The 20331-nt window shown below is 45.9% G+C and overlaps 1 protein-coding gene across 4 annotated transcripts in view; it reads left to right on the top strand.

The window, feature by feature from the left end:
- The window catches only part of NHSL1 (NHS like 1), a 132328-nt gene extending 112235 nt beyond the window's left edge, over nucleotides 1-20093 (top strand). For 3 of the 4 annotated variants that reach the window (XM_060616775.3, XM_060616779.3, XM_060616777.3), the window contains exons 5-8: nucleotides 2089-2220; nucleotides 7747-10941; nucleotides 11465-11597; nucleotides 17171-20093. In XM_060616775.3, coding sequence (XP_060472758.3) covers nucleotides 2089-2220; nucleotides 7747-10941; nucleotides 11465-11597; nucleotides 17171-17906 — 4196 coding nt within the window. In that variant the 3' untranslated portion in view covers nucleotides 17907-20093. The remainder of the gene's footprint in view (nucleotides 1-2088; nucleotides 2221-7746; nucleotides 10942-11464; nucleotides 11598-17170) is intronic. The other variant, XM_060616776.3, reaches the window with a different exon arrangement.
- The last annotated feature ends 238 nt before the right edge of the window (nucleotides 20094-20331 follow it).

Here is a 20331-nt window from a genome sequence, read left to right as displayed (position 1 = left end):
TGAACATTGACCCTCCGGTTTGATTTTCAGTCAGGATCAGCAGGGGAAAGAAACGTCGATAAATATATTATTTTACGTCCAGAGTGAAGCCGGCCAGGCATAGCAGCAGAACATTAGCACAATGAGCTGCCAGCATGAAAATCAATTTAATCCCCTCAGTCATAGTCCTGTAGGGAATCATCATGTTCTAGGAGTTGAGGAAGGAAAAAAAAAAAATGTTTCAAATGAAATGCATACATGTGTAGGTTTCCTATTCGCCGTGTGGATTAAAAGCCTTCCACCTGGAAGATAAATAGAGTGGTCCCATGCTTAACAGTTTTGGCACGCTGGCTTTGTACTAATGTCTGCCGTTAGCTAAGTTTATTTCTAAGTAGTAACCATGACTAAGGCTGTTTTTCAATGAAAGGGAGTGAACCAGTGCCTCTCAACAAATATTTACTGAGTAACTACTTTGTGTCAGGCATTGAACTGAGTGACACAGGGGGTGCTAAAGTACAAGAATCATGGTACCTACCCTCAAGAAATGTTTAGTCCACCATCGGGGACAGACATTTGAGGCCATGATGCAAGATGGAGAGTTTGGTGCCTTTAATGGCATATGTCTTAGATGTCCATTCTCATGGTTTGTTTCTTAATTTCCTTGGGATTTGAGTGGTTTATCTCTTGTTTTGGTTTTTAAGGAAGCAAAAGTAGAGACTAAATGCAGCTATCTGTTGATGTTTTGCCTGTTTTTAATACCTTCATACAAGGAAATTGTTTTCCTCTGCGGCAGGGAACTATGGACCATTGAAGTCGTGGCTTGCCCCCTTACAAGCATCATACGTGCTATTGTACTTAGTGATGCGTTTATTACAGTGATGATACCTCCTGGTGTTTCACCATCTTCTCTCAATCATTTCTGGTTTTCTCCATTAGGAACAAAGCTGCAAGCATTTATTTGTGTTTGTTGCTTCGTACATGAAATGTTGTCTCGTACATGAAAAGATCTTTTATCCTCTGTTTTGCTTTAAAGAAGTTTCTAATCACAGTTTATTCCTATTTAAATAGAGGGTGCCTTGTTTACAACATACTCACTTTGTGTGTCAATATTGCTAAAAAGAGTGAATGTTTATATACTTCTTTTTGTACAACGTAAGCATGATGGGAGTATATCATTTGTGTGTATATGTATTTTTTAAATCTCTTTTTGAGGAGAATAACCATTTAACAGAGACAGTACTACAAAACTTTCTTTAATTAAACTGGGAAATAATTTAAAGCAGACCAATCAGTAACTGATACTTTATTATTTTATGGTTTCCATTGGTGTGCTAATCACACAAGTTCGTACTTTAGAGGACAGAAAACAGTCCTGTGGATATGGCATTCTAGGTTTGATTGCAAAACTACCTGAAATGTCTGAATTAAGATCAATTGTAAAAAGTGATCAAGAAACAGAAAGAAAGCAGTTCAGCTTTAACAACAGCAGTGCTACTGGGTCTCATTGTGGTAAAAGTACTTTATCATTATAAGGCTTTTTATTGGTCATTACAAGTTGTATCTACACCATAACAATTACCGCAGCCTGCCCAAATGGTCAGCCTCCTTGACAGAAAGAGAAAGCTCTGCATCCAAGAATTCTTGATTATTTGTATCCTCACACAGGACAAGACATCATATTGCTCTCTAGAGAGAACAAGTGAATACAATACGCTCATTGCCTTCACCACACCCTACGCTGATGCGAAGGGTGATTTTGGTGACGATAGGGCCTGTGTAAAACACTTCCAAAATGACCCATTTTTGTAAATAACAGAGAATCACTCTTCAAGTCATGTTAACAAATTTGCACTTGTTACCCCAGCTCATGTGCAAGTGAGATCAAGGTGCTTCCTTTGGAAGTAGACCGGAAATGAAAAAATAGCCTTATGACGATAATGTGCTTTCCTTCTTTTTTTGGCCTTCGGCATTCATTCATCATCATATGACTGGCTAACATCATTATTAATAACCTTCTTATCATTTTACAACAAGCTTCTCGAAGAGAGTGCATGGTGTCGGCTTGCTTGAGAATAACATTGCTTTGCTTGTTCTACTACTCTATATTAGGGGAGAATTTCGATCGCCAGGCCAGCCTTCGGCGGTCTCTAATTTACACAGACACTCTGGTAAGACGACCGAAGAAAGTCAAAAGGAGAAAGACTATTACAGGAGTCCCTGACAACATACAGAAGGAGCTAGGTATGGCTCATCAGAACTGTATTCTGTTGCCCCTCGTTACTGCTCAGCATTACTACGCTAACCTCATTGTGGTGCTTACGAGATCAATACATTCTGATAGCCGTTTGGTGCCCCCAGAGGGCCAGCTTCTCTCCTGAGTGCAGCACTGGGTACAAGTCTTAACATCCCCTGCAGATGATTTGTTGAGTTTTGGTGAGACGGTTACAGGAAGAGCTTATGTAAAGACTGTCAACTGGGGTGATAGACATTTACAGTAATGTCAGCATCTCCATGTGCCTTGCACATTGGGTATTTCCACAATGAAATTTACCTTTCGTTTAGGTTTTAAGTTTTCATAAAGCCAAAAACTCATTCTGGGACTCCAGATAATGACGATGGACTTCGTTAGTTAATACTGACAACGGTGATGGCCATTTTGTCATCAAAGAGACAGCAAGTGTGATATAATTAGTAAATTTCAGTACAACAGAAAATACTCATTTATGTTGGATAGTGCCTTCATGGAATGTCCAAGGAAACAGTTTCATAGGTTTTTAATTCAATATTTTTCAACCAGTGATAAAAACAGAAAAGAAAGAACCCCCCCCATCTTTTTTGGGGGGGGGCTAGCGGAGAAGGTTATTTATTTCATAATTCACCTATCCATATTATTTCTGCTTATATTTATAGATGCTTTGGGTAACCCTCTCACTCTCCTCTTTCTATATTCCCTTCCTCCTTTGGTTTTCAATGGGCTCATTGGGAATGTCTACACAGACAGCAGCGCACGCTGGGCCGGGGCAGGGACTCTGGCGCCAGATGTGTGGATTTGAATCCCAGCTCTGCCGCTGACGCCCGGGGTGGCCTCAAGCTGGTTACTTCACTTGCCCGAGTCTCCTTCCTCATGCAAATAATGTGGTTGTTGATGTTGACAGAACATACCTCATAGGGTTGTCTGAGGGTGTCATGAATTCATACAGGTGAAGCACTTGGTGCCGGTAGGTTCACTATAGGTTAACATAAAAGCTGCTTTTGTAATTACCGTAGGGAACTTAATACTACCTATTTTGAAATTTGCCTCTTTCTCTTCAGCCAACCTGTGGACTTATTTCCTCCTAGTTGCTTTCACCTGATGTTTTTACTTTTATTTGCTTTTGTAGGTTACAGTCTAGATACTCGGGATAATTCTTTTGGAACTTGCCCCGCAGTCTTTGAGTCAAAATGGGTTTATCCTAGCTCTAGTGATCTGTTATACTTTGAGGTAGCATTGCCTGCTTCAGCTTCCGAGTGCTACAGACATTGTTCCTGTGTGTTTTTTCCCAAAACACGTGCTGAAATGCCCTGATTTAGGGACAGAAGGCTCACTCTTCTTTACCTGGCGTTCTCTCTTTTACTGCCACCCAGTTCTCCGATATGTATGCTCTGCCTTCCAGACTGAAGCCACAGTGGGACAAGAATAGCAATGCTTTGCTTTTGCTCTAGGTAGTTCCGGTGACCCAGGTGACATACAAGTGCCCGTCTTATTTCATAACACAGGGTCTTATTGCAAACAAAGGCAAGATTGCATCTACAGGGTTTAAGAAATCTGTCTTCCGTCCGTGCCCCTGCATCTGCTTCCAGATCTGGGCCGGTCCTCCTGGATCTCATTCTTTCAGACTCTTTCTCTTTTTTTCTTCCTTTAGGTGACAGCTAACTTATGTGAGAGACTAGTACATACTCTTATGTTCAGTAGATACTTAATGGGCTAATTTCTTACAGCACTGCAGCAAAGTTTATATTTTAACTGGTCTTTTAGGGGACGTTCCTTAACCTAAAGGAGTGACTTTAAAGACATGCCCTTTGTAAGATAACAAGGTTGATATTTCAGGGTAGTCTACATTTTAAATGGCTGTGCAACCAAAATAGGTAGGTTTTGGATGGCTTTGTGCAAAGAGTATAAGAATAATTTGACTCAGAAAAACATATACATACACACAAGTATTCAGTGTGAATTATCTCTGTGTCTCCCCTGTTTACTCCCCCCTCCCTCTCTCTCTCTCTCTCTCTATGTATATATGTAACATGATTTCTAGAACCTCAGAGATAATGAAATTTATCACTTTTATTACTAAACCAACCAGTGTGGAGCCAATAACTCAGTTGCCTCTTTGATCTTAGTGGAATGATCTGATCAGCTAGGTAAATCAGGTCTTCTGTAATTGTATTTTTAAAATCAGTAATCGAGTCCCTGGGGCCCATGCTCCCATCTCTTTTGTATGTGATGTAGAAACACCAGCAATGGTGGAAGAAAGGAAATAGCTCTGCCCACATCATTGCGCTGTGGTCTTGGCCGAACAGAGACAGTTGATGTCACTGCGCAGTCGACGTAACCTGGGTCATAGCTGGTGGTCCACTGAGACAGCTGTATTGAAGTGAGAGCTAGTTTAAAAAAAAAAGAAAGAAAAGAAATGAAACAACTGTAGTTTTATAGATAGACTAGTTGAAAGGATTGATAGAGTAAGGGAAAATAACCTTTGAATAGAGTAACATTTGGGGCACCTGGGTGGCTCAGTCGGTTAAGCGTCCGACTTGGGCTCAGGTCATGATCTCACAGTCCGTGAGTTCAAGCCCCGCGTCGGGCTCTGTGCTGACAGCTCAGAGCCTGGAGCCTGCTTCCGATTCTGTGTCTCCCTCTCTCTCTGACCCTCCCCTGTTCACGCTCTGTCTCTCTCTGTCTCAAAAATAAGTAAATATTGAATAGAGTCACATTTAGCAGAAAATTTGGATCATGTATTTTCTTCCTTCATTTTATGACTTCTGGTTGATCTTGCCTTTTCTCCCCAATATTCCGTACTTGAAAGGTGTCTGGTTTGAAAGCTTATAGACACTTGGTATTTTCCTTAAAAATTAGTCTTTTTTAGATACGAAGGAGAGGGAAGTATGGCTGAGTCAAACAAATTAGAAAAAAAATAGGATATGATTATCTGAAAAGAAAACATTCACTAGGAAAGATACTTCCCGTCCACTAGACACTGCCCAAGTTGCTGGAGATTTGGAGTTTTAAAAATCAAACCAGAGACTCTTCCAGAATTAAAGTTGATTGTGCTTCATTGTATGCACTTTTCACTTCAGAAACCATAAACAGTGGACTCTAGAGACGAGTTGTTTTATTTTATTTTTATTTTTATTTTTATTTTTATTTTTATTTTCGAGATGAGCCAGTTTGTACTTTGAAGTCAAGCTATGAGATTTACTGTCTAAAGTCTTTATGGCCTAGAATTCGTTGCCTTCCATTTAAGTGAATCGGACAAAATTTCTAATTTTTTCTTTACTCTTATTATCTTATATATACATAGAAATGTATTTGAACAACCCGTTATGAGTTTTCATCTTTTAGAATCAGATCGGATTATTTTGTTGGTATACAATTATATTTGGCTCCTGAAGAGTTTGAATAGTCCTTGAACAATATGTATTCCCCAAGCAGAAAAAGCTTCATTTAAAGGAATCCCCCTTCTGAATGATTTTTGATAGTTTGTACAAAGAACATTAAGAACATAAGACCAGACATGACTTTTTAAAAATCCATCTATTAAACCTTAAATTAACTAGCTTTGATTACATATGTTTTTTTTAATTCGACATACCTTGTAGTATTGCGTAATAAGTAGAAGAAAAAATATAATTATTTCTTTATGTTGTAAAATCAGATAAATCCATTCAAGATTTTTAGCAGCACCTGAGAGGTCTATATTTGCAGTCCTCTCTTTTTTTTTTAAGTTTATTTATTTATTTTGAGAGGGGGGAGGGGCAGAGAGAGAAGGGGGAGAGAGAGAATCCCAAGCAGGCTCCATACTGTCAGTGCACAGCCTGATGCGAGGCTTGAACCCATGAGCCATGGGAGCATGATATGAGCTGAAGCCAGATGCTTAACAAACTGAGCCACCCGGGTGCCCCACACATCTCTTTATTTATAGTCTGTTTTTGTTATTGAATTCTGGTCAAGATAGTGTTCATCTATATCCTATAATATGTGACACTTTTTGTACTATGAAAATATTAGGCAGTCTGTTTTGGGAATAGAACTTTGGTGGTCCCTATGACGGATGATATGTGACTTGTTTTTCACACATGTTTTTTAAAGTCTTTAGAAAAACTTGGTTAATAAGAAAGTTGTACTGGGTTGTAAATGGCGAAGAAACGGTTATATTTCTATTTTCAGAAGCCTAAAATGGTTTCACATTCAGAATTGTTACCTGAAAGAATCAGTACTTTGTTTATGGCCCTTAAAGACCATTAAAAATCTACCACTGATCCCGTGCAAAACGGCTTCAATCTTAGAAGAAAAAGCATGAAAATCCATTGTTCAATGGAATAAGGTAACTTGAATATTTGGAAGCAAACCGGTGGAGCCATGCAAGTCGATTTCCCCACCTACTAAAATACCTTTTAAAATAGCAAAACCTTCATCTTTTGTTTTCTTTCCTCAAAGTGGATTTTTCTCCTGCTCCTGCCCTTTGACCCACTTCCTCTCTTTCTAAGGGAGAACGTTGTGTGCATGTGTGTGTGCGCACATGCGCGTGTCTGTCTGTCTTCAGTGAGCGTAACTGGCAGAGAAGTAGGGGGAGGAAACAGATCCTCTTTGCTAAAAGATACCAGTATAAAAATATTCTCCGTCATCACAGTGAAGGAAAAGGCTTTATGCTTTATTCCTCACAGGATGACATCTCCTTTATGGTTCATACAAGAACATCGCTGCCATTTTTGTAATGTCCTTGGTATTTGGATGTCCAGTCAGGGACACGTAGTTGGTTCATGTGGGATAGGGAAGGAGTTCGCGGGAATCCCATCACCACTGGTGTCCTTGCCCAGGTGAACAGTGATGCCAGCAGGCACCCAACTTGCATTGCTCAGCAAAGCCCATGATTGAGAATTTTTCAGTTTTTGAAACAGTGTAGAGAAAACTGGTTTTGCTGTTACTTTTCAAGATTTAATGTGTCCTAGTGGTTAGTTACTATGCATGAATTGGTTTCTCTCTCCCTCTCCTTCTCTCTCTCTCTCTCTCTCTCTCTCTCTCTCTCTGCCTCTCCACTTTGGCTAAATTGTTGGTTTCATGTTGGATTTGTGTTTTTAAGATTCTGTTCCTTTCTAGGTATTTTGAAATCTAACTGTTATCTACACTTAAGGTTTTTTCTCATCCATTTCCCTCTCTGTTTGGCCCTCCTTATGCTTCCCCCCTCCCTGCCCCGCCCCGCCCCGCCCCACCCCACCTTTAAACATACCTGCTCTCATTTGGTTTTAGAGCTCCAAGAAATGAATAACCCTAATTTGAAGGGTTTGAAGTACAAATCGAGAGAAGTACATGACATTCATAAGAAGGGTTTTTATTTTTAGGAGTATCAATAACTGTTTAAACTCTCAGGTGCCTACAGGAGGAAAGAAAAACTAAATCGAATTGAAAAAAAAATATTTTTAAGTACAGCAGAGTAAAAAGGGGATGAGGGTATCAGTGATGAACTAACATATTTTTATTTTTAGGTAACAAGCCTCTTTCTGCTTTATCTCCAGCATCAGGCACCGGCCAGGATGAGGTCGGTGCTCACTCAGTGTATACCCCAGACCACTACTCCACACTGGGAAGGCTTGACGGCTCTCGGGCTGCTGGGCAGCGCTCAGAAACCAGGGACTCCAGCTGTCAGACTGAGGAAGTGAAAGTTGTACCACCTTCCATGAGAAGAATCAGGGCACAGAAGGGGCAAGGCATCGCCGCCCAGATGAGCCACTTCTCAGGCTCCTCTGGGAACATGTCTGTGCTGAGCGATTCCGCGGGTATCGTGTTCCCTTCCCGCCTCCACAGTGATGCTGGTTTCCACAGCCTTCCACGTTCTGGAGCAAGGGCAAACATCCAGTCCCTCGAGCCACGGCTGGGTCCCCTGGGCCCTGCGGAAGACCTGGATGGCGCGCGCCCCTACCAGAGCGGGAACCCGCAAGTAGATGAAAACCTAGGACACTTAGGAGGTGCCTCGAGGACCGGAACACTTTTGAGGCCCAAGTCCCAGGAGCTGAGGCACTTTGAGAACGTGATTAGCCCAGCGTGCGTGGTTTCTCCTCACGCAACCTATTCCACCAGCATCATCCCAAACGCCACGCTCTCGTCCTCTCCGGAGGTCATTATTATTCACGCTGCTCACAGTCCAGGACAGCTGGACGGTAAAATTACCAGCTCCTGTTCATACCTGAAGGCAAAATCCAGAGAGCACCTCCTGTCCAGGCATGCTAGTAAAGAGGGCCATCAGTCTCACGGCGGTCACTGGACTGAGGGCCACCCCACTGTTCTTTCCCAGGCCCTAGATCCCCATCCCCCCAGTGCAGCCATGCTGTCCTCCCTCTGTGATTCAGCGGTCTCTCGAAATACTCCAGCTGGTCGGGAGAATGGATCCCAAGCCATGACCTACGACTGTAAAAACAGCCTGGGCTTTCCAGCGCACGCCCAGGATGTGGATGGCAAAAGCGAGTCCGGTTTTTCCGAGGGCGGGGGGCACGGCAGCTCGGAGCCCTGGGAATACGGCGCCGCAGGTAACGGGCGGGCATCCCCACTGAAGGCACGTGCGGCAACTCCCGGCTTCTCCACTCCCGGAAGTAACATGAGCAGCTGCAGTTTGGATCAAACGTCGACCAAAGATGATGCCAGGTCCCTGTATTCAGAGGAGCACGATGGCTTCTACGCATCTATGCACCCCGACCCCGGACACGGATCTGGAAACCTGTGCAATAGCAGCGATGGCTTCGGGAACCCCAGGCACAGTGTGGTCAATGTTTTTGATGGGCGAGCTCGGAAGAGCCAAGGGGACCGGCCACGTGACCACGACAAGTCCCTTTCGCGTAACATCTCTTTGAAGAAAGCGAAGAAGCCGCCCCTACCACCCTCCCGGACGGACTCCCTGCGCAGGGTTCCCAAGAAGGGCGTGCAGGCCAACGGACAGGCGCTGAACGAGAGCCTGATCGCCTCGCTCCAGCACTCGCTGCAGCTGAACCTCCCGGGCAAGGCCAGGGGCGGCAGCTCGCCCTCGCAGAGCCCCTGCAGTGACTGTGAAGAGCCCTGGCTGTCCCGCTCCCGCAGCCAGAGCACGGTGAGCGCGGGCAGCAGCATGACCTCGGCCACCGCCCCCAACGTGTACTCCCTGTGCGGGGCCACGCCATCGCAGAGCGACACGAGCAGCGTCAAGTCCGAGTACGCGGACCCCTGGGGGTACTACATTGACTACACGGGCGCGCAGGAAGACCCCGGGATCCCCGGCGGGGGCTGCCCCGGCGGCAGCGGGGCGCCGGCCGGAGACGGGCCAGCCTGCCAGGTCCAGGAGGGCTCCGGGACCGCGATGCCCCAGGTGCCCGGTGGCGCCGTCAAACCAAAGGTCACGTCACCGGAGAAGTCCCACAGAGTCACTTCTCCATCCAGTGGGTATTCCAGCCAGTCGAATACACCCACAGCGCTCACCCCTGTGCCTGTGTTTTTAAAATGCGCGTCACCAGCAAACGGGAAGGGGAAGACCAAGCCCAAGGTGCCAGAGAGGAAGTCCTCCCTGATCTCTTCAGTGTCCATCTCCTCGTCGTCCACCTCCCTGTCTTCCAACACTTCCACGGAAGGAAGCGGGACGATGAAGAAGCCGGATTCTGCGCTGGCCTCTCCCCTTGCTGCGGTTCCTCTTCCCCCTCCCCCGCCTTTAGTAGACTCCCCCGAGGGCTCTCTGCCTCAGTCTCCCCTTTTCCCCCCTCCACCACCGGAAGCTCTCACTCCCTTCTGTCCCCTCCCTGGCCAGGTCTTTCCCCCTCCCCCCAGGGCACTTAGCCCCCTTCCTCTGGGTGCCTCGGCTTCCCTGCCGCCTCCCCCTGCCTCGGTACCCTCCTCAGCTCCCCCGCCTGCCCCACCCCTTGACCCCAAATTGATGAAAGATGCCAGGCCTTCTTTCAAAAAATCCGGCCAGCCCGAGTGCTCCTGGGAGGCCGTTAGGCAGCCCGCTAGCAAAGAGGAGGGCAGTAGACCCCCCATGCCCCTGATAACCACGGAAGCATTGCAGATGGTACAGTTGAGGCCCGTGAAAAAGAACTCAGGACCCGAGCAAGCACTGTTATATGAACAAGTATCTCAGGAAACACTAACTCCGGTTGTTCCCCAGTATCATTTAAAGCCATCTGCTTTCCTGAAATCCCGAAATAGCATAAATGAAATGGAGAGTGAAAGCCAGACTGCCTCTGTGACAGGCTCGCCGCCGACTCCTGCCAAGAGCTTGAGTCAGGGTCACCAGGACGGTGCAGCCGAGCGTGGCCTCCTGAGCCGCAGCCCGGGCCGCGCCGCGGAGCCGGAGGCCGGGGCCGCCCCGCTCCAGGAGCCCCCCGGCCAGTCCCCCGGCAGGAAGCCACCCCCCATTTCCAAGAAGCCCAAACTGTTCCTTGTGGTGCCACCTCCGCAGAGAGATTTCACAGCGGAGCCCGCGGAGAACGTGAGCGGAGCATCGCCCAGCCCCACGAGGGGAGAGGCAGCCGAGACTTGTAGAGCCGGGGCCGGTCCAGACGAGACCGGTCCTGGCGGCTCGGATCTCGAGGGAGGGGCTGCAGCTCCCGCTTCCCCCGGCAGAGTGAGAGCCAATGTCCCCATGGTGCAGCCCGATGTCTCGCCAGCCGCCAAGCAGGAGGAGCCAGGTGCCGAGAACAGTGCAGACGGTGGAGGCAGCGCGGAGAGCTGCCTGTCTCTACAGGACGGAGGGCGTGAGTCTGCTTTTCTCTCTCCTTCCCCTCCGACCACATGCAGCCCAGGCAGAAGATAGGGCCGGTGCATGTTCAAGGTAAAGCTAGCCGCATGTGGGCTCATTGTGCTGCCTCACACTTAGGTTACCAACTTGGCATTTTATGATATTTAAAAAAGAAAAAAAAATCTGGATCTGAGGGTAGGGCTTACTGAACGTCAGAAAATAGAGGGGCAGCGTGGTCCGCAACAGACAGGGTGTTTATTAAACAGCAATGAGTAATCTCCCTTCTGGAGAGCTGCAAAGAAATGTTGCAACAAAATCGGAGGGAGAGATTCAGTAGGAGCCCCGGACTTCAACAGAAGAGAGTGAGCTTTGGCTGTCTTTTATTTGTGATCCAAATAAAAGATCAAACTGCCGACCCCACTGCCTGTCCCGGGGTTCTCACGTTATCGGGAATGGCAGGGAAGCAGATGGGGAAGCCTGGTGAAAAGTGCCAATTCAAGTCACTTGTGCGCGTCCTGTATCGGCTTGCTTCTCTACAGCCGGGGTGCCGGAGCCGGACACAGGGGCTGCTTCCTCGGAGGCCTGCGACTTCCTTAGGGAAGAAGGGAGTGAGGAGGTGATGACCCCCAGCAGACCCCGGACCACAGAAGACCTTTTCGCAGCTATTCACAGGTATCCCGAGCTCCTCGCTCTTATCGGCGATCGACTCTCTGAGTCTTTCTAAGTGGTTCCTCAGTCTGTCTTCCTTGAGCTTTTTTTCTGTCACCCATTAACTTGATTTTTTTTTTTTTTAGCGTTGTGTCTATGTTTTTTCCTTTTTTTCTTCTGACTCCCAATTTCTGTTCTCCTTTGTTCCACTGATTTTTATGAAGACGTGGGGACAAGGACTCAATGGGCGCCTTCTGCCCAGCACTGCACTTGCTGGCAAGAAATGCAATGTGTCAGTCACGTGATGGAGTATTTACAAGAACTGGATTAGAGCGACGGATGGTCTAGTCCAGGGGGAGGAATGCTGTGTTTTGTGGACAGAAGATAGGCACAGGCTAAGCTCTAGAGGATTGCTTCTTTCCTAAGGGTGGTTTATTATTATTTATTTATTTATTCATTTATTATTATTTTTTTACTTCACAGGAATAGCAGGATTTTTTTAGCGCAATTTTCTTTGGCTACTAAAATGTTGCCATACAAGAGTACAGTCTTTTCAAAGCGGGAGTGAAAGGAATTGAATTTGTTAGTGTATACTGTTAGTGCCATCTACTGGCATCAGAAATTGTTGGGTTTTAAGAAAAAATGTAGAGTAAATGTTTCAAAATAACTGGCTGAACTGTTAGAGTCTTCACATATGGTCACCCTAGAGAGTGAATATGACTTAGCACCAAAGCTATATATATATATTGCCTTATTTTTCTGGCTGTAAACAGCCGCGTGCTCGTAACAGTGTCACTGTAAGAGTAGATGAGATTGGATATGTGCAAGTACTTTTAACCACAAAGCTGTATCAATCCTTTGCTGCTTTCTCAACTCCTTTACCACAGTGTTTTTGGACACTCTTATGAGTGTCTTTATGCTGCCAGCACCTTATGTGGCCCTGAATCAAGGTCCCTTTTCTCTTCCCGGAACGAAGCATCCTATAAAATCATTTGACTCTCCATGTAAGTAACCTTGTGTCAGGACTGTTTTCCCAGCTCTTGGAATCTGACAAGGCTGTTGCATGAGATGAAAAGCACAGTGTTATCCCGATCTGAAATTCTTTGTGCAGCATATAAATATCTAACTTGGGGAGGAGTTGGGGGGTGGGGAGGGGACCAAGCTGGGTAATTAGGTGTTTGTTAAGAATTCTGTTCTTTTTTTCTTTTCTTTTTTAAAGGTAGAGTCTTTTATTATTTTTATTTTATTTTTTTATTTTAGAGAGAGAGCACAAGCAGGGGAGAGGGACAGAGGGAGAGAGAGAATCTTAAGCAGGCTCCACACTCAGGGCAGAGCCAGACACAGGACTTGATCCCACAACCTTGGGATCATGACCTGAGCCGAAATCAAGAGCTGACGCTCAACTGACTGAGCCACCCAGGTGCCCCAGGAATTAGGTTCTTTACATCTTGGCTCTAGCATTGGTACGATACCCCCAAAGACCCTAAAGACTGCCTCTTTAGCAATGGTTTCTTTGATCTCATTAGAAATAGAAAGGTGTAGGGGCACCTGGGTGGCTCTGTCGGTTGAGCGTCCGACTTCGGCTCAGGTCATGATCTCGCAGTCCGTGAGTTCGAGCCCCGCGCCGGGCTCTGTGCTGACTGCTCAGAGCCTGGAGCCTGTTTCAGATTCTGTGTCTCCCTCTCTCTCTGACCCTCCCCTGTTCATGCTCTGTCTCTCTCTGTCTCAAAAACAAATAAACGTTAAAAAAAAAATTAAAAAAAAAAAAGAAATAGAAAGGTGTAGCTACTTATGAAATTATTTCTGAAAACTGTAAAATGAAAAATGCTACGTCTTTGAAATGGACGTTAGTGGCATTTGTAGAAGTTTATACAGAGGTTTCTATTCTAACCATGCTAGAGACATAATAAGCACACCGTAAATATTTTCTGGATTAAATGAAACCAGTTGGAATTTAACTATCAGGAAATTCTTCCAGGATGTGGCATCTTTCATTTCATAGGGAATGCACTGGTTTGCTAAATGGGCAGACATATATATTTAAAATAGCAGTCTACAGAGAAGATACGTTGCTCTTTGCTCTGTGTACTAAGTACTTGGTCTCAGTGAGGAACCCAACTATTGTGGGGCCAATTTACTATGTGCTTTTCTGAAAAATACGCCAAATGTCTCTTCCATATTTTACTTTGGCAACCTTCTTAAGACACTGAAAAATCTGTGGTGCCTCCTAGTAGTGAATTCTATCTACTACAGATGTGGAAATCAGCCCGTCTGTGTCATTCTGTGTACACGCGATAGAAATGGAGACCAAGTAGGGTATGGATTGGAGAGCGAGGGAAAACGACTGCTAATTTCTGTTTTGGTATTGATAATGTATTAACGGACATAATAAAAATCCATCTGAAGTCTGTTTTTTTGGGCTTTATTTTATTTTATATTCTTCAGCACCTAAGCTAATAATTTAGAAACTTCTTTTTTTTTTAATTTTTAAAAAATGTTTTATATATTTTTGAGAGAGAGAGAGACAGAGTATGAGCTGGGCAGGGGCAGAGAGAGAGGGAGACAGAATCCACAAAGCAGACTGCAGGCTCTGAGCAGGCAGCACAGAGCTCGACGCGGGGCTCGAACCCGTGAATCGCGAGATCATGACCTGAGCCGAAGTCGGACGCCCAACAGACTGAGCCACCCAGGCGCCCCACCTAAGCTAATAATTTAAAAGAAAGAGTATCTAAACTGAACCCACAGCTTTCAAATTTTATAATGCAAATGAATTCACTTCAGATTTAAAGCCAGATGGAAAATGTAGAACACCAGTTGAGGTGTGAAATTTTTATATTTATTGAAGTAATTAGTTTTCAAGCCAGTGTTAACTGTTTGAGTGCTTTTTATAGCCATCTTCTTTGGAAATACACACACAGAGCATGTATGTGTGTGTGCGTGTGTATACATACATATATGCAGAGAATTTGTGTGCTTAGATTTAATTCTCATTTTCAGGGGCAGCTGCTTTTGAGAAACAACAAAAACTTTTATAAATTCCCATCTCCTCTCTTAATTCTAAATCTACAGTTAAAGGCCATAACTTTAATCAAGTATACCTGTGGCTTGATGTATGGATTTCAGCACACCCTTACCTTTTTTTTTTCTTAATGTTTATTTTTGAGAGAGAGCGAGAGAGAGAGAGAGAGACAGAGAGAGAGAGAATATGCAAGTAGGGGAGGGGCAGAGAGAGAGGGAGACACAGAATCCGAAGCAGGCTCCAGGCTCTGAGCTGTCAGCTCAGGGCCTGATGCGGGGCTTGAACCCACGGACTGCGAGATCATGACCTGAGCCGAAGTCGGACGCTTAACTGACTGAGCCACCCAGGCACCCTGTACACCCTTACCTTTTAAAAAACAAACTAAAAATTAGGCTACAAAGCAGTACCTGCAAGAATGAGATGGGCAGAACTGCTTTTGAGACATTCAAATAAGGCAATATACATAGCTTCAGTGCTAAATCATTCACTGTCTAAGGTGACTGCTATAGGTTGTGAGGTCAGGCACTATGGGTAGGAAGATACTCCATCAGGTCCTAGTTCTTATATTAAGCTGTGTGACTTCACTCTTTGGTATCAGTTACCTTCCCTGGTCAGACCACACCAGCTAAAGCCATTTCCAGCTCTAAGATTCTGCGATGTTATTATTTTTGTGGTTTCTGTCAGCTGGTCATTAATGTATTCCAGAGCACTGCTGTCTGTTGACAACCATGCAGAGCCGTTGGACCAAAGGGTCATAGGCCAGGCTCTGCAGTCTCAAAGGGGCTGGTGCCACGCCAGCTTTGGACACCCTTCAGACTTTGTTTCAGTCCTTACCATCTCCTGTCTTCTGCTTTGGGGGCTTCTTTTTGGCCAGAAGCATGAAGAGGACTGTGGGAGCACCGAGCCCAGGGCAGCCATTAGGGGTCCATTCCTCCCGTGTCTTGCTGTGCAAGGCCAAGTAAAAACAGCACTGAAGTGGGCCTAGCGGCAGGAAGAAAGAACAGTTTTTCCCTAAGTGACACTCACAGGTCTGTTGAGCACATCTTCCATGCCTGACACTTTATGGCTGTTATTTGCATTCATCATTATTGATAAACTAGGAGCTCTCTACCGTTGTTTCACTTTCCAGATAGGATACTGGATCAGAAACTTTTTTTTTTTTAATTTTTTAATCTTTATTTATTTTTGAGAGAGAGACAAAGTGTGAGCAGGGGAGGAGCAGAGAGAGAGGGAGACACAGAATCCAAAGCAGGCTCCAGGTGCTGAGCTGTCAGCACAGAGCCCGACGCGGGGCTCGAACTCACGAACCGTGAGATCATGACCCGAGCTGAAGTCGGACGCTCAACCAACTGAGCCATCCAGGCTCCCCAAGGATCAGAAACTTTAATTTGCCCAAGGTCACAGAGCAAGGAAGCTTTAGCATGGGATTTAGCCCAGGTCTGTGTGACTCCAGAGGCTCTTCATCTCATTGAATCCTCACGAACCTGTGAGGGTAGTATCCTCGCCCCCATTTTTACAAGTATGAAAAAGGACTAGCTTGTCCAAGGTCACACAGCTAGAGGTTGGTAGTGCTCAAGTTCAGCTCTCAATCTGTATATACAGTACCAACCTCTTGGTGCTGCAAGCACCTGCTGCATATTCTATAATTTTATAGCAAACAAAAAGATGTACCCATGTCGTTGTTTTATTAAATGTACCGAGTTTTTCTTAAAGCACCTGCATCTGGCTGAGAGATTCTTTGCAGACTGAGTTGTTATTGTGAAGAGACCAGCAAGGGGCCCCCTGGCTCATCTGCTTTATTATCTCTGAGTCACTCTGCGTACAAAACACATTGAACAGCAAGCTTCTTAGAGACTGAGGATAAGAAACACCTCTGGGAAACATCTTAACTTTCCCTAAAGGCCCCCCCTCTGTCACATTCCACCCACATTCTTCAGATTGTCTTGATCACTGAGAGGTTTTCTGAAGTCAGTCAGGAAACAGGATCTGGTGTGGAAGGTTCACTCTAGTTTTCTGGAAAACTGGATTTTCAGAAGTTGACATATGGGCCAGTAAGAGCCAAGGAAGCCTGGTTTTATGTTACACTCTAGAATGTATGAGAACGCAGAGCTGTAGAATTGTTCTAGAACCTGAAGTGGGGGCCTCCCTCATGGTAGGGGATGTTCTGGGGGTTGACTTATCTATTAGCCCTGTTGAAGGGCTAGTACCAAACAAGAAAAGGAAGATTACAAACAAGGGTGGTCGGCAGTGAAATTCACTCGGGATCAGTCTAATACGGGAGTGTTAAATAAAATACGGCAATAGAAACTTTTGAAATGATCCTTACCACAGTAAGTTAATATCATATCTTAAGATTCATTTCAAAGTAATCCAGTGAGGGTACAGATGAAAGAAGGGCAGCCATGAGTTAATCATTGTTGTAGCTGGGTCATGGGCTCACATGATAATAAAATAAACTATTAAAGGAAACCTTAATAAATGGTGACCGGAGTATGCAGTAAGAGAAGCAGGGCGGCTGTGACCGACATCCCATGGCCCACTGGGAATGAACCTTTATCTTCATGTTCTTAAATCTCAGATCCAAGAGGAAAGTCCTTGGCCGTAAAGATTCAGATGATGATCACTCCCGAAACCATTCTCCCTCCCCGCCAGTGACACCCACTGGTGCTGCCCCCAGCCTGGCCTCCCCGAAGCAAGTGGGGTCAATTCAGAGAAGTGTCCGTAAAAGCAGCACCAGCAGTGACAACTTCAAAGCTCTGCTGCTAAAAAAGGGGAGTCGGGCAGACACGAGTGCCCGCATGTCTGCAGCCGAGATGCTGAAGAACACAGACCCTAGATTCCAGAGATCAAGGTCAGAGCCTTCACCAGACGCCCCCGAGAGCCCGTCAAGCTGCTCCCCAAGCAAGAACAGGCGGGCCCAGGAGGAGTGGGCCAAGAACGAAGGTGTGATGCCTCGGAGTCTGTCCTTTTCCGGCCCCCGGTACGGCCGCAGCCGAACCCCGCCTTCTGCGGCCAGCAGCAGATACAGCGTGCGGAACCGGATCCAGAGCAGCCCCATGACCGTCATCTCGGAAGGCGAAGGGGAAGCCTTGGAGCCTGTAGACAACCGGGCTCGCCGGGCCCCGGGTGCTGCGAGGGGATGCTCCCTGGATGGACCGGTGGGGGATGAAACGGACAAGGGCAGCCTGCTCTGTGGCGGGGAGCCCGCCGCCCCGCCGCAGGCACAGGGTCCCGGCCCCGCCAACGGGGCAGTCACTGCGGAGCGCACGGGTCCATCAGAACGGTGTGGAGGTCCTCTGGGGGAAGAGAGCTAGGGACGAGAACGTGAGTCTCCCAGGTAACGTGAGGGAGACGCACAACACCTCGCTCTAGGAAGTCTGACAGGTACCTTCCCTGCCTTGCCCGTGGATCCCGCTCAGCGTTTGTGCTGTGGGCCCCGGGCGCTGCCAGCCCTACAGCGGAAGGGGGGTGTTATTTAGGCCTCCTCTCGGCACTTGCCCTGTGGCTGAAAAGCAAGTAGAAGCTTAACTTCCAGAAGTGCTTCCTGGGGAAGATTTCTTTTTTTTATTCCTCCCCACGCCCCCCCCCTTTTTTTTTTTTTGACTAAATGCTGGGTGTGTGTGTGTGTGTGTGTGTGTGTGTGGAAGGGTGTGCATGTGTGCATTTTGAACCCTTTTGTGTTAAAACACACGCGTGCGTGCGCTCACACACACATACACGCGCACACACACACAAACAGCATGTACAGAAATAGGAGAAGGAAAGACTGCTATGCTGGGTGGAAACATGGAATCTTCTGGACTAGGTGGGAATTGCTTGAAAAGTATTCTGTTTGGGGAAACTAGTGAGTTTCTGAAGAAAGAGGGGAGAGAACCATTCCTTCTAAGAAAGAGGTGGCATATTTGCTGGTGCTGCAGAGGACACGGGGTCCCGGCCCCGGCGTGCTTTCGAGGTGAGCTGTGTCGTGATGAACCCAAAACGATGGGAAAGGGCTAAATGACTAATGGGTTCAGGTACTTTTTCCTGGGGAAAAAAGGCTTGGTTTCGTGAACATGACAAATGTGGGGAAGTGGCAGGGCAGTCACTTGGAGCCTGCTCCGGTGCGGCCACAGACACACGCCTTCTGGCCTGAGTTTTAGACACGTGGGCAGTCTTTTCATGACTTTCCTCCTTGAGTAGCGGCCGAGGCCTCCCTTGAGAACGAAGATGACCGCGTACGCGCACAGAGAGGGTGAGAGGGGAGAGAAGGGAAGAGGGGCAAGTGATAACGCTGCTGGAAGCTGTTTCCTGCTTATGAAATAGACTTATTTTTCAGAATTCCACTTGAAGACTTGCACTACAGAACTGTGGGTGGAGATTTTCCTTTTACGGCCGTTTTTACCAGAGTGTAAACTCGCATTTGGCAATTTCTTATCGCTTGACATGTCAACATTTGCTGACTTTTTTGGATATCCTTTTGGTGACACCAAAGATATAGGTATGGCTATTTTTCCTTGACCTGCCTACATACAGTACCATGCCCCCATTTAGAAAGGTTTATCAGAATCTATTCTATATTCTCATACTTTGAAGAAAATGCTGAATACCTCTTGTTAGTCAAATACACTAATAAAAATTGGCAGGGCTTGGCTATTAATTAACCCTGGGAAATGAGATTTTAGATTAAAAAGATTTTTTGCATCATTTGGTTTGTGAGTTTTTATATTTTTTATAAGTAATTGAGTTGGCTAATTACCTTCTAATCTTCTCCAGCTAGAATTTTTAATACTTATAGGCGTGGGAGAAAAGTGTGTAAAGTATTTATTTTTACGTCCTACTCTTGTGCCTCCCCCGCCCCCATTCCCTCCCAACTGCCGTGTACCTGGACTCCTTTATTTGTTGGTTACATGAAACAAGCCTTGTCGCCTTCATTAGAAGGACTTGAGACGACAACACGGAGATCCTTGGCCCGTGTGCAGTACGGCTACCAGCGGTCATCTCTTTCGGCATAAAAACATCATCTAAACGTTGGACCGCACGGGCCAGACTATCAAAAGGTTTATTACACATCACAACCGTAGACCCCCATTTTAGACACGGCTTTGAGACAAACACAAACCTAAGGAATGAAGGCTTCTTCCATCCTCTGAAGAAAACAAAACCCTTCTTTTCACACAGCCCGCAATGAAGACCTGATATTTGGCCAAAGGCTAAAGGACTTTTCACCATTTGGAGCTACCGTCTGCCGTGCTGGGCCCGAGGATCTCCTCTTCTACATTTTAGAAAAGTGGTGTTGGCTTCTGAATATGAAACCTCCTCGCTCCCTAAACCCGATTAGAATGTACGTGAATATGAGACAACTTTAACTTAATATATAAATCATTTATGTCGAAGGTAAAGTAAAACAACATCACCACTAATTATAAAACTATTTTAAAAATCCCCGTTTTTAAAGAAAAAGGATACTAGGTTTGAAAATTTGCTTTGAATAAAACAATTGTAAAGGAAATAGTTGAACCTTACTGCTTTTCGTTTGTGCGTGCATTTTTGAATAATAAGGTCGGCCTTCTTCCACAGAACTGGTGAGTGCTTTGCTGGATACAAACAGAACAGCAGTGAAGACCAGAAGGTGCCTGTGGGAGGTGGGGACCCAACAGAGAGGAGAGGGAACATCACAGATACTGTGGATGGTGCCATCTCAAAGGACATATGGAAAAACAGCCCTGAACAGTCCTCTGGACTTTTGGATAAATATGAATA

This window comes from Panthera onca, chromosome B2 (genome assembly GCF_046562875.1).
Source record: "Panthera onca isolate mPanOnc1 chromosome B2, mPanOnc1 haplotype 2, whole genome shotgun sequence".
Lineage (NCBI taxonomy): Eukaryota > Metazoa > Chordata > Mammalia > Carnivora > Felidae > Panthera > Panthera onca.
This window is presented reverse-complemented; position numbering and strand designations above follow the sequence as displayed.